Source organism: Trachurus trachurus (genome assembly GCF_905171665.1).
Source record: "Trachurus trachurus genome assembly, chromosome: 5".
NCBI classification, from domain to species: domain Eukaryota; kingdom Metazoa; phylum Chordata; class Actinopteri; order Carangiformes; family Carangidae; genus Trachurus; species Trachurus trachurus.
In genome coordinates, this window is record NC_139896.1 from 11803040 (window position 1) to 11817733 (window position 14694).

At 44.2% G+C, this 14694-nt stretch overlaps 1 protein-coding gene across 1 annotated transcript; it reads left to right on the top strand.

Moving 5' to 3' along the window:
* Nucleotides 1–8611: 8611 nt before the first annotated feature.
* Nucleotides 8612–14347, top strand: LOC310986586 (inositol hexakisphosphate kinase 2-like). Its single transcript, XM_083972545.1, has 5 exons — nt 8612–9336; nt 11150–11384; nt 11861–12039; nt 12391–12566; nt 12719–14347. Exons 1-5 carry the CDS (start codon nt 9063–9065, stop codon nt 13484–13486), a joined length of 1632 nt encoding a protein of 543 aa, XP_083828671.1. The 5' UTR covers nt 8612–9062; the 3' UTR covers nt 13487–14347.
* Nucleotides 14348–14694: the final 347 nt, after the last annotated feature.

A 14694-nucleotide genomic window follows, 5' to 3' on the forward strand; every position in this document is an offset into this window, starting at 1 on the left:
AGAGTCGCTCACATCGAACATCCTAAGAAACTGTCTGAGCTGAAGCAGCTCTGGAGGAAGAACAGGCCAAACGTCCTCGTAAACATTGTGCAGATCTGAGCAGCAGCCACCAGAACAGATGGTTTGAAGTTACTGCTGCCAAAGGAGGTTTGACCAATTATTAAACACATCTTTAGAATAGAATATCCTTTATTGTCATTGTCGCATATACAACGACATTTCAAAAATGCCAAACAAGACGGTGCAACCATCAAGATAAATACAAAAGGGACTGTAAAAGAACATTAAAAAATAGCTAGCTAGCTAATAAATAATGTTAACAAAACAGAGTAAAAAACAAACACCCAACCGTACATTCAATCCGCTGAATTGCGCGATCCCATATTGCACTCACATTTTATGTATATCCATTTTTTTATGATAATAAAATAATAGTATAATACTTTTTATGCTTGAAGTGTGATTGGATTTGATTTAATAATGGCAAAGTGCTGGCTGTGTAATCTTTAGCGATGTAAAATGTAGGGAGAAAGCTATGGAATATCCATTCATAAAATCAGTTACTGCTGGATAAATATACCACAAGGCACAGTATTCAAAACAAACACATCCACCGCTGGCCTTGGTCTTTGCCACTGCAACATGTTGTGTTTTCCTCTGGGCTGGCACGCTTTCAAGTGTCCTCCTCGCTGTCACATGTTAAACCGTGGACAAGGTGTTGAATATTGTTGACATGCAACTTTGTCAAGGGCCCTATGGTCAGGGCTAACAGAACGCAGGCTTCGGCCCCAATACAGCAGAGTTAGGAGCCTGACTCTGGGCTTGTGATACTGATATGTTGACAGGTATCACTTGCTCCCACAATGTAACCCAAGTCCCTGCCAGTCACAGGGACACTTTAAAAGGCATCTGGGTTGACCTAACCTTTACCTGCCCGCAGCGTTGCCTCGTCCAGGCTAGTCTGACATGAAGGAATCCATGTGCATACTGTGTACTATCTCGCTAAACTGACCGCATGTTTTATGGGCTGATGTTTGGCGATATCAGCAATAGCAATTTTAGAACAGAAACAATTACATCACATTGTTTCTGTTTCTGACACTCCTCTTGTTCTCTGCGATTTCGTGGAAAGACCCACTCACTCCTCTCTTCCCATACACTGCACAACTGTTGGCCACATTTTGTGATGAGAATAACTTGTTGTTTTCCTCAGAGTAGAGTTGCAGATGTGATTTTGAGCACGGTCTGTATGTGTGTGTGAGGCAGTCAGCCAGAGGTTTTTCTGCAACCATGCCATAGTGCTGTCAGGGTGGAGAGGAGACTGCTCTGCATGTGCTATCTATGTAACTTCCAAGAAACTGAACTAAAGAGTAGGGGTGAGCCAATGCTCTTTGACCTTCCTCAGCTGCAGAGAGGGAACACAGCCAAATGGCCATGGAAAAGGAGAGCGACAGAGCCAAAACAACATAAGAATTAAAGGTTTAACGTGACTGTATAGTACACTTTTCTGATTTGATACGTGTCAAAACAGAAAAAAAATCACACTACAGGGGCCTCATTTTATTCAATCCAGTACTTCTTCTGCCTCACATTGCTGTCAGTCCATGGAGAACATTTCCTTTCTGCATTTAAACCACGGTGTGTTGTACTCCATCAGCAGTGTAAGAGCCGGTTTAGCTGTTTTGCTTCAGACGAGAGCTGCATTGTATCAATGGACCGTCACCGAAGTCAGCTGAGTCTCTGTCTAATGATTCTTAGAAGTGTGGACAGTTCAAGTATGTGACAAAGCTTAAAATCCAGGAAGTGTGTGACGTCCACATCCCTGTTTCCTGTACAGTGTCGCTGAGTCTTACAGCTTTATAAGTACTCCTTTAATTCAATGACTCACTATCCAGTCACAAACTTTGGCGCAGGGCTGGATTAGGGGATGCAAGGAAGACGTCCTTATATAGTCTGAGAGGCATAGTTGATCCTATTTTTTTGTCAAGCCGAAGCCGGTATTGTTTTTTAAATTCATAAAGATCCAAAGTGTTTGAAATACAGACAGGGTTTCTCCAGCTAACTCCTTAGCATGAATATAAAGACCATGTGGGAGAGCGTCCCTTGCTCTTGGCAGTCTGCTCTAAATGACTGGCTAATTAAGTCCTCTCTGTCCCCTTTCCTCTTAGCACTCGCAGCTCCAATCCTACCCTCCCCCCGATTTTCGAGCCTGCTCCAAATCACATTACTCTCAAATTGCAACCCATCTTCCTTATCATCTATCTTCATCTTTGGTGTCCTGCCAAAGTTTGTTTCAGACAGACTCCACCTTCTTCTGTATGACGAACTTCCAGTATCTTAGATTCCAGTTTCCTTTTGCACTTTCCCTTTTTCTTCAGAACAATCTGGATTTGTTATATGTGAGGACTGTAGGATAGATAGATAGATAGATAGATAGATAGATAGATAGATAGATAGATAGATAGATAGATAGATAGATAGATAGATAGATAGATAGAAAATGTTCCGTATTGTTATCAAGTTTAATTGACAGGTTTTTAACAATATTGGTAACAGGGATAGCTCACTAAATCATGTAAAAGACTGATTTATTCAGGACATCAAGATATTTTTAGAGGTGCGCTTCATTTACCAGTTAATTAGGCCAGCGATTGGGCCAAAAACCTGGTGTACTCCCTTCATCATTATCCACTCTGTCTCTCCTTATCTCCCCACCGTTTTCCATTTCCTTTTCCTTTGTCCTTTTGACATCTTATGCTCCCACTGCAGGAACTGACTAGAGATGTCAGACAGGAAACTGGTCCAGGATAGGTGTGTGTGTGTGTGTGTGTGTGTGTGTGTGTGTGTGTGTGTGTGTGTGTGTGTGTGTGTGTGTGTGTGTGTGTGTGTGTGTGTGTGTGTGTGTGTGTGTGTGTGTGTGTGTGTGTGTGTGTGTGTGTGTGTGTGTGTGTGTGTGTGTGTGTGTGTGTGTGTGTGTGTGTGTGTGTATACCGGTGGGATGATGACCTCATACAGAAACCCCCATCCATTACGCAGGCATGCACAGTTGTCACACCATGAGGCAGTCTTGCCCCTTCTTGAGTGGTCAAAGTTATACCATGTATGGCATGAATCTATAGGCTTTAATGCAATCAAATAAGTAGTCTGACCAGATTTAGGTGTCTTTTTTGCTACTTCAATTCATATTATTATCATCATTGCCAGCATTTGATCAAATCTCTGCCATACAAGTTTCTAGATGTGTTTACGTGCGCAATGGAGACAGAATTATCACATCTGTGCTGTTGTAATGCTGAGGGTATAGACAGGAACTGTCAACAGGGTTTGGACAGCAGCTATGTGACTTCAGCGGTGACTTACATGGTGGCAGCCACCGAATTGTTTCCCCCCTGTGTTTATTTGTCTCTTTCACTTGGCATGGGGCACACGGCGCTTATTAATAGCCACTCCACAGCCCGAATTGCAGACAGCGTGTGGTATTTTTAGTGGGGGCTTAGGTGTTTGGTGACCCATGAGGATTTGTTTAGTGGGTTTATCTGGCATGATGTGATGTGAGGTGATCCGTCTGGAAAATGACCCTGTAAATCACCGCACAGGTAAGATCAGCCTTTTTCCACTTACCCCGCGCCAGGTGTCCGGTCCAACAGGGGGCGGGGTGTGTTTCTGTGTTAGTGTGTGACCGTAGTAATTTGTTTTTGTGTGAGGATGCTGTTTTGATGTCTGCTGGTGGTGGTGTTTGTGTGTGTTTGTATGTGGCTGTTGTTGCGTATGTGTTGCTCTGTTTCTGCGTGTGTGATGCTCATGAGTTGTGAGTGGTCACATGAATATGCACATGAATATGAGTCGACGTGTGGAGTTGACACACCTATCTCCTTGGCCACTGCCTAAATCAGACAGGTAAATCCAGACTCGTGCCACCTCATTCAGATTATTCATCTCATCCCTAAATCTTCTAAGGCTCTCACAGGAGAAAAGGTCAACAGCACAAAAACAACAACAAAACAACCAGGGAAAATATTGAGGAGATGCACAATGTCTGTTGGAGACATTTACTGAATGTATGAACTTGAAGAGAAGCTATTTTTAAGTTTCTGTGGTGTTTACTGGAGGTGCACCCTCATGCTCTTTGTTACTTTGCCCTTCACATACCTCTCTAATGCCTCCATATCTCCACTCCGTTTTACATCTAAATTCACTCAACACCTCCATATTAGTCTCCTCCTCCAATGTCCATGGCCACACAAGGGCAAAAGACAAATTGTACCCACCCTTCCTTCCTGCACTCCCCTCACGTCCAACAAACATCTCCCTCTTTGCAGGTCGTCTTAATACAGATTTAGCTGCCAATTACATTTCTAGGACGCCTGAACGTGCTGCAAAGCCCTCTGGAGCTGCTGCGGCCCTCATTCAATATAACATCGACCCACTTGATAACCTCGGTGACTTACCTGCTCTCACTCCGGCCCCTTTGCCGAACTGTTGTTGTTGACAGATTAAAGTTTACAGATTAAATCTGCTAAGTGACCCCTTTGATGTCAGTGAAGGTGTTGATCACGGCGAGGGTGTTGAGACAGTTGTCTGTATAACTTGTGAGTCAGAATAAATCTCTAAATATATTGCAGATCATATTGCACAGTTGGAAGGTATTTAAGGTAGAGTATTATTGTAATGCAGGTGATGTGCAGGCTTAGTGTTTAGCACCCAGTCATGTTTACAAGGATAAAGATGGATCCAAGTGTTATTATAAAAATAGACGCTGCAAGACTTTATTAGCAATTTTATTGGCGATAAATTGCTGATAATTAGCTCATCTAGCGATAACTGCTGTTTCCTTAAAGGGGAACTATGCTTTTCCGCTGTTTTGCCAACCCTCCTCCCGGCCATGTGCATTTGTTTACAACGAAGCCAGCGAGAAAACAATCAATAGAGCGGTACACAACGTTATATTTCATATACTGTGTTACGATGTGTGTAGTCTTATCTGTCATAAACAAGAGATCACGGGTTACAGGGCACGCTTGTGTCACGGTGCTGGGCGGCGCTAATCTCGCAAGGTTGTTTTTCAACCAAGAGACGCCGTATTCTCCCTCCTAACAAGTTACATGTCATTTATTAAACCATCAGAATTACTGCATAGTTCCTCTGTAATTGGTGGCTGTGTCTCATCCTCTGTTCCTCCTGTTGAAATGTTCTTGAGCCCTATTTAGTCCTGATGGCTGTTCCTTCAGTTTATGAATATTTGGCATAAATGTGACATTGTCAAGTGCCTTTAGAGGTCAATAAGACCAGAAAAGGGTTATGTAAATGCAGTCCATTTACTATTGTTCATAACATTTGCATGGCAACAGCTGCAGATGAGCATTGAATAATGGTAGCTGAGATGCTGGTATGTAAGAATGCAGCAGTCCTCAGCTCTGTAAATGTATTAACTATTATTGGATCAGTGACCTCAACTGTGAGCATCTCTAGGTTTTTTTCTCCTGCCATAACGGTCAAGGTAACAGTCCTTGTGACCCTCTGTTACTTGTTGTTGTTTTGTGGAAATTCAAATTAATTTTTAATGTGGACATTTCTGGAGCCAGCTCAGTGTTAGTTTCCTAATTGGACCTGAATCTTTCTTGTTGTCATAGAGGAGACTAAACTCTCACTGGTTTCATCGGCAAAGTTGCTTCATTGATGTGTCTTGATAGACTAATTAAATTCTGTCCTCTTGCTTTTGTCAAGGCTAGAAAAGCTCTGATCCTGTCAGGAGCCGCGTTCCTCTCTGCACGTCTCTTGTGCTGGATTCCAACTTTCTGTTGGCCGCACATGAGATTGCGACTGGCATGCGCCAGAGTGGCATTGTGAAAAGCCCCATGCTAACTGCCCCATGCCGTACGTGGCCCATTTCTTTCAAGGTCATGGCTTTCACATCCCTCTCCCTGTTCTTTTTTCTGTTTCTCAATGTCATTTCCTTTGGACTCTTTCTCTAGTGTGAGCTACAGCGGTTCATCATGCGCCTGTTAAATTCCTCCGCAGTCATTCAAAGGTTTACTGCTCAGTGCTCGTACCATAAATCATCTATTGTTTGTTTGAGTTATTACATTCATGATGATTCCTATTGTCTGTGCCAGCTGGACTGTGAGCTTGTGGATGTCGATGAGATGTAATGAGCGCTTGAACTCTTACGGCTTCAAATAGCGTGTGTTGTTTTTCAAGGTGGATGCAAATTATTACAGTCCTCTCTGCATGTTCTGTTCTGAGCAGTTCATTTGTGTTTTTCCTCCCTCACGTCACTCGAACTCTGTATCATTATAGTGTTTTAAATGTTATCCTGACTTTTAAAATTGGTCTCTTTACATTGCAAACTATTTGTCTTGTACAGCTCTCTGTGATTGCATATTTTAGGGACAAGACCTCTGTTGTTTGTTGTGTTCACCTGGACTGAAGTAAAAATAAGTGATCACAGGGAATGAAAGGTGACAGGATGGAGCTTTCACTGCTGAGCCCTTGTTTTCTTGTTAGAGTGGTCTATTAATGAAGACGCTCACTGAAAAAGATTTCAGAGCAGGGACATCATGTTTAGAGATGCCCCGGAGGAGTTGTAAAGCCCAACCCCACTTCTCTGTCCATGAAAAAACAAAGCTGTGGTTATGTTTTTGTTTATGTTTATGTACACAAAACATATGTGTATTTAAGTATAACTGTGGCTATTTCTTTCTTCCTCATCATGGCCTATTTTCCCCTTGTGTTCCAAGAGGCAGGATTAGAGAGATTAGTGCTGGGCTTTCTGACTCTGTTCCCTGCATAACCAACTTAATGTACAGTACACATGCACACATGCGCATTTGTACGTGTCGTGCACACACACTCATATATAAACAAAAAAAAACTCAGGAGGATAATATGTTTTAGTGTTTTAGTGATAATAAATTTACACCATAAACTCGTCAGAGTTGTAGTTTCCCCACTAGTGGTTTAAAGTTGGACTCACATGAATGTAGACGGCAGCGAGTGACTGGTTTAATCAGATGTTATTCTGCCTGCTATGATAATCTGTGTCAAAAAGGGCCGGGAGGGTGCAAGATGAGGATTATAGTTTCCAGTCTGGCCACAGCACGAGCTCTCAGCAATCCTTCTCACGTCAGCCCGTCTCTCCCCGCTTCATCTTCATAACACCTCTCTGTTCCTATTTACACCTTCATCTTCTACTTCATCCATATTCCCAAGGCAGGTACCTACACAACACAGACACAGTGCAGTAAGACTTTAAAACCTCACAACTGCAACGTATACAATAGACAATTACAAAACAAGACACAGACAGACAATGTCAAAACAAACAATATTATAACAAAACATTTTATCCCACAGTTTAAAATTTAAAAGATCAATGCAACATTTATAAATCCTCAACGTTTATAGCCATGCATTGGTTTATCAATATGTATATTTATAGACTTTAATGAATAGTAAGTCAAGCATATTGCCTGGTTCCCTGGATATTGTGTTGATTTACAGTTTTGAACATAAATCGAGTAATTATTTATCGGCTATATATAATAAAATCCTGTTGGCTGCTATTTGTGTGCTGTCTAACAGAGACTGATTGAAGCATTAAATCATTGAATGCTTTTATATTTATTTTCAGTTTGCTCCCTCGTCTATTTTACATCACCCGGGTTCTAGCTGAAAGAATGAGGCTAAAATTGTCCAAAATGCTACAAGAGGACATGGAAATAACACATTGATTTAATGGAAAACATAAATTTAATTATAGTCAAAACTGCTGCTTGTGCCCTAATTATGGGGCAGTGATATTATAAGCCTATTAACTTATGCAGTCTGTCCTTCCTACATTTGGCAGCTACAGCTCTGTTATTTTTATCCTGATCTGTTTATCTGTTTGTTTGTTTTTGCATTTTTTGAATGCATTTCTTTTTTTGTTGTTGTTGCATTTTTTTTTTCAATTTACCACTCTATTACCAGTAACTTTGTCCATATTTGCGATGTCATATCCTGCAATCACTGCGCCGTTTTTTGTGAAGACACTCGGGAAAACCTGATTTGACTTATCGAGGTGATGACCTCTTCTGAGTGACAGCTCAGTGTGGTTGCAGTTTTTATGCTTAATGAAGCCAGATGAAAATATATTCAGGGTATTTTGAGCTTGCTTTGTATCATAGGCCTTAGGTTTTATATAGTTAGCAAGTCCGTTGTGAGCTGTGTGTTAGTGTGCTTTGGATTGCATGACAGTCTCTGTGTTCCTTTCCTCCCCCTTTTCTATTCCTTTCCTTCCACATCACGTTTCACAAGAGGAAATTCTGCTGCCTGTTCTTTCAGGTTGTTAAACGCTGTTGTCACACAGACAGAAAAACAGCTGAGTTCAGCTTCACCCTCCCTCCTTGTTTTTATTCTTCTTTCCTCTCCCCCTTCCCTCAGACTCCCCCCTCCCACCACTATCTTTGTTTGCTTGCTTCTCTCCCTCGAGGGGTTACCACCCAACAACCTGCTTTGGAAGCTCCTGATTGGTGGGTTGCTTGTGACGGGGCGGGCCCAGTGTCAGGCTTGTGAGAGCTTTACCAGTCATGAGCCAGCTCTCAGCTGTTAGAGAGCATTCAGGCTGCAGCGGAGGCACGAGCAGGATCTGTCTCTGTTTGCTTTATCCACCGCTGCAGCACTAGTGCAAACCTCAACGTTTTAAGGACATAAAAGGACTTTCTGTTTTTTACTCAGCTACAAGAACTGCCAGACAAGGAGTTGAAAAGGAATAAACACCCACTAACTCTCAGTTTTTTGTTCTGTTTTTCCCCTGCTTCCTCCTTCCTGTTCTTTGTTTTCGATCAGCAGAATCCCTGACAGCACAGACGAAGCAGATCTTCGTAACAACAAAGACCCGTGAAGGCATTGTGGGAACAACTTGCAAAAATCCTGCGGCATTCATGCAAGGCGCCAGGACTAGTCCTCTGCGGATCTGTTGTGCGTGAGTGAGCGTGTCCCTGCCAGATAGGGCCCCCACCGCATTGTGTGTGCGTGCGTTAGGAGGCTAATGCCCGCGGTAGTGTGGTCAGGGCCAGAGGAGGATGAGTCCGGCCGTGGAGGCTCAGGCCCAGGAGGCCATGAATGCAGAGCAAAAGCAAAAGCAGCAGCAGAACCAGCTACAGCATCAGCTGCAGCACCAGCAGTGCTACATGGAGAAAGGGGTGATGCTTGAGCCCTTTGTGCACCAGGTGGGGGGACATTCCTGCGTCCTGCGCTTCGGGGAGCAGACAATCTGCAAGCCCCTGATTCCCCGCGAGCATCAGTTCTACAAGAGTCTGCCGGCTGCGATGAGGAAGTTCACCCCCCAGTACAGAGGTAAAGAAAACCTGCATTTTCTAACCAGTGTCGTGGCTGTTGTGTCGTGTTGTGTTGTTATGCATCTCTCTACTTGTTTATTACCATTGGTACAAGTCAGTGAAAACAGGTGTTGCAAACGCGCTTAGCATTTTTGCGGGTTCTACGTAAAGTGTAAATATAGGATTGTTAGGGAACAGAGGTCCCCACACCTGCTCCAGTGTTGTTTACTGGTTCCCTCCAGCAGCCTGTACCAAACTGCTCCACAGGAGGGTGCTGCTGCTGAGACTGCAGGTGGGCCTCTGCAAACAGGCCACGGTAACTGTGTGTCCTGTTTGCAGGGGCTGCACCAACACAGGTAAGTCGAGGCGAGCAGGTGTAAGGACGTTTTGGTTTTCTGGTTGAAAATTATACATTGTCAGATTCTCCGTCGCTGCCATCCAGAAATTCAGAGCCGCAGCTGTAAACGTCATCATCGGCACAGGTCTGCTCTGCAATGTCCTCAGATCTCTGTGGATTGGTCCTCGAACCTGACTGAAGCCACCACACCCTCTTCAAAAATGAAACGCACACAGTGACTTTAGCAAACACAGACTAGTTTTTCATGTCACATATACATGTCAAACATATTTCAACAAGCTCTGCAGGTTTTGTGAGGGTTCAAGGCCGCAGTGAGGTGAGTAGCATCGTTAAGGCCGACGTATAGAGGACAGACAAGAATCTGCAGGGTCCCAGGAAGCTTAGCAATGTGTCTTTATCGCTCTCCATCTCCTCCGACCACAGCACGTCCCCTTTTAATGTTATCACGGGCCGGTTCAGCTGTTTCCTTTGTGTCCCCAGCAGAGGAGTGAAAGGTGATACAGACGGCCGCCACTTTCCTCTGATTGTTCTAAAAGCCCTGCTTCAGTTCACCTCAGAAACACCGAGATACAAAAAAAAAAAAAAAAAAATCATGTGATCATGGGGTGATATTAAAATAGATTATCATCCTCTCTTTTCTACACTGTGCCAGGATATTTATTTCATGGCCGCTTTTCGACCTCTTCATCTTGATTGTCTTGTGCTTTCTCTGTCCTTTTCTCCTCCACTTAATCGTGGCTTCTCCTTCAGCCAAATTATGACAAACTGAGGAGGGAAGGGTGTGGCTTAATGATACTGAAGGAGGAAACTGAAAATTAGCTTGAGTTAATACAATTTTGTAATGTAAGCTGGCTGAATTTTTGCTGTTATTCTGGCTCTTGTTTGTCATGTTCTTTGTCTGGAGCTGAAGTGAGCACCTTGCCTACATCATACATTCGTTTTTCACTGCACATGTGGGTGATGCTTCATTTTGTCTGTATGATATGTACTCTACTCTGCAATGTAAAACATATTTTTTTTTTGTGTGGTAAAACTGTGATAAATAAACAGAATTCTGGCTGAAGTTTTGAATCCTCACACTATTTGTGTTTGGCCTATTATTCATCCAACCTTATTGTGTGCTTGTTAGAATTAGACCTGCTCAAGAGAGATTGATTTGTTTCTGTGTATTTCCATCAGACAAGCTCCTCCTCTGTTCTCCTTTTTTTGGTCTTTCATTCTATCTATTTCTGTGTTGCCTTCGAGAGCTCAGTCCCATTCTCTCTCGTCACTTTGTTCAAGTATTTTTTTTGGGGGGGCGAATGTCTCAGAAGAGATGTGGGACGTACACAAAAGCCGTTCTCTAAATATAACTGTTAAGGAGGAATAGGAATAAGGCCTGATGTGCTTGTTTTGATTAACACATTCTCCTCACTGCTCCATGACACCGATGTCTAACAGATGTCTCTCTGCCCTCCTCTGTGTCCTGTCTCAGGTGTGGTGTCCGTTAGCTTCGAGGAAGATGAAGAAGGGAACCTGTGCCTCATCGCCTACCCGCTCCACAGGGACCCGGCAGCAGATCTGGAGAACAAAGACCCCTCGGTCGACTGCGAGCCCAAGAGCAAGATGCTCAAATGGGGCAAAGTGGTGACCTCGTCGCTGCTCGTGGAAACCGAAAATTACAGCAAAGACGGCCGAAGCCGCCACTCCCGCAAAGACAAGGACAAGAGGTGAGATGCAGGGACATGTCCCAGCGCAGACAACAGCAACACTCAGGGACTTGTTACCATTATAAAGTAGATGGTGGGGGGGCAAAGTGAGTCACTTCCATACCGTTATTGAACTGAAGATGATGTGTGGATCAATGCAGAAGTATTACACAACCACGGTATATTTAAAGCAATGTCAAGTTTTCCATGAATTGTAAAAGCTGCTGTCTGAAGACATTAATCGACTGATGACGCACACGTTGTCTTACACATACAGCCTGAGGGAAAAACAGTCTCTAAATACAGCGAGCGAGTGAACCCTGTCCTAGGCAGTCAGAGGGAGGGTCACAGTCTCAGGTTTACATAACAAAAGGATGCAAGTCCGTGTGCAGGCTCCACTTCACATCCTATGTAACAGTTTAATAGCGACTACACAGATACTCAACTTTAACTCACAAACATAACTAACTGGATCTCTCCCTCTCTGCTGTCTGCAGCGTTCACAAGGAGGACGTGGAGCTGGAGTGGCTGCAGCAGGCTGAGGTGCTCTACTGCAGACTGGAGCGCAGTCACAGTAACGCCGTCCCGCAGCTCAAACACAACCCCTGGAGTCTCAAATGTCACCAGCAACAACTGCAGAGGATGAAGGAGAACGCTAAACACCGCAACCAGTACAGTATCCTTTCACTGACGGACAAATGCCCCGTTGCTGTTTTTCTTTTTGAAGATTATTTGATTTGCCTACGTTCAGAGTCACAGTAAACAGAGAGAGGATTTATTGTTGAGAAGTTTTAGGCTAGACACAGTTCCAGTTGCCACCAGGACACCTCAACACTAAGACATTAATGAGAAAGGAGCGTCTTTGTCCTGTCGCTTTTCTACAGCACTTACTTGTTATGACATTGACATGCCTGTACATCGGCATAGACATAGGATAGAAGTGAGTGCACAGAAAAGCTTAGATTCTGTAATGAGTGTGTGAGGAGGCCGTGGTTTTTCGACTCTCTTCCTTGACTGAACTTCCCAGAATTCATCCTGCTTGAGAACCTGACATGGCGGCACACGGTGCCATGTGTGTTGGACCTGAAGATGGGCACACGGCAGCACGGAGATGACGCCACGGAGGAGAAGAAGGCTGTGCAGATCCGCAAGTGCCAGCAGAGCACGTCAGCTTCGATAGGAGTCCGTCTCTGTGGCATGCAGGTGGGTCGCTAGTAGCAGTTTGATTATTTGGTGGCGGGGGTCTGTACTTTTTTTTTTTCTTTTTCCTTCACTGCCATGTTGTTGAACTCAAAACTAAAGTAAGACACAAAAATCAATTGTTCTAACTTCTTTGTGTTTCTCCGTCTCCCCAGGTGTATCAATCCGACACGGGCCAGCTGATGTTCATGAACAAGTACCACGGGCGTAAGCTGACCCTGCAAGACTTAAAGGACGCTTTGTACCAGTTCTTCCACAGCGGACAGCGCCTGCGACGCGAACTCCTCTCCCCGGTGCTGCGCAGGCTCAGAGACATGCAGGCCGCCCTGGAAGCCTGCGAGTCGTACCGCTTCTACTCCAGTTCGCTGCTCATCATCTACGACGGCGCGCCGCACCGCAAACACACACGCCGACGCACTGAGGACGGACTGTCTGAAGAAGAAGAGGAGGAGGAGGAGGAGGAGGAAGAAGACGAGGAAGAGGAGGGGGAGGAGGAGGAGGAGGCGGTAGAGGTTGAACCAGAAATGGAGGAGGAAGAAGAGGAGGAAGAAGAAGAAGAGGAGGAGGAGGAGGAGGAGGAGGAGGGAGAGGGTGAAGTAGCAGGTGCGTTCAGTTTCCATCACAGCTCCTCCACGTCGAGTGACGTCAGCAGCAGTTGCTCCAGCAGCTCCAGCAGCAGCAGCAGCAGCAGCAGCAGCAGCAGCAGCAGCGGCGGGGGCTCAGGTGTCGGTCAGACTCGTATGTCGCGCTCGGACCCCCGCAGCCCCGTGGTGGATGTGAGGATGATAGACTTTGCCCACACCACCTGCAGACATTACCGCGAGGACAGCGTGGTGCACGAGGGCCAGGACAGCGGCTACATCTTCGGTCTCCAGAACCTGATCACCATCATCTCCGAGCTGGAGAACCACAGCACAGCCTAAAGACTAAACAACGCGACGCACACACACACATCCAGACACAGTGGCACAAAATAACACTTTCAATGAACTGTGGAGGAAAAGAGGAGGACTACAGAAGAGGAGGGAGGTTTCTCCTCTCCTCGGAGTAGCTGGCCTTCAGCGGACCCCCTTCTCCTTTTCCTGCCGTTGGTGCTTCTTGATGTTCCTGTTTTGTGTGTGTGTCTTGTCATCGAGACATGAAACCGACCTGCAAATAACAAAAAGAGCCATCTGTGTGACTGATGCAGTGATTTACCTGTTGTCATCATTCTGTTTTAACCCACTTCACTCGTAGGAGAAAGGGTAGGCAGCAAATTAAAGCAGTTTCAAGTCAGAGACGGTAGAAATGTTTTTTTTTGTTTTTTTTTTTTGCTTGTGTCCGATTCCAAAGAAAGTGTCAGCATTTTGCACGCACAAACATGCACTTGAACACATTCTGCTGAACGAGTGTGTGTTTTTCGACTGAGACAGGGCTAGAGAGAGCGGGAGCTGAATGCGTACGAGGACAGAGTCGATGGGAAGGAAGGTAGAAAGCTCACACCCTCCATTCTTCTCTTTAGCCTGTTCATTCTGCCATCCTTTTTGCTCATCTTCACTCAGAGAATATATTCATATAGGTATCAGAGACAGATGATATAGTTATTTATTTATTTGACATGTTTCATAAAATAAACTAAAAGTTAAAAAAAAGAATGTGAATGGAGAGTACTACATTCCATGTTATTAATGTTACAATAATGATATTAATAAATATTGTTATTTGACATGTTTGGATACCTCTATCTTGTATATCTGTGTTGTCCACAGTTTGTCGGAGGAGAAAATTAAAGACTTTGGTTTGTGCTAACGTCTGTGTCTGGTTTTATATTTGCTTGTAGAAAAGAATAGACTCTTTATTGTCATTGTATAAAACAACGAAACAAATACACACGGAGACATCATCAAACGAGAAAGTGTGTAAATAAATGATGAACCAAGTGTGCAGAATAAAGCTCAGGAGCTTCAAAGAAAGGAACCACAGATTTCCTGTTTACATAAAATGTAAATGATAATTTAATAGTAATAAAATGTCATGTAAATACCCAGGACGAGAGCTCAGCTCCTGGGTGTGTACATGTGTGTGATGATGAGGCAAATGTCCTCTTTCTACGACCCAGTCGGTATAAGCACATGATGAAAGATTAATAAAT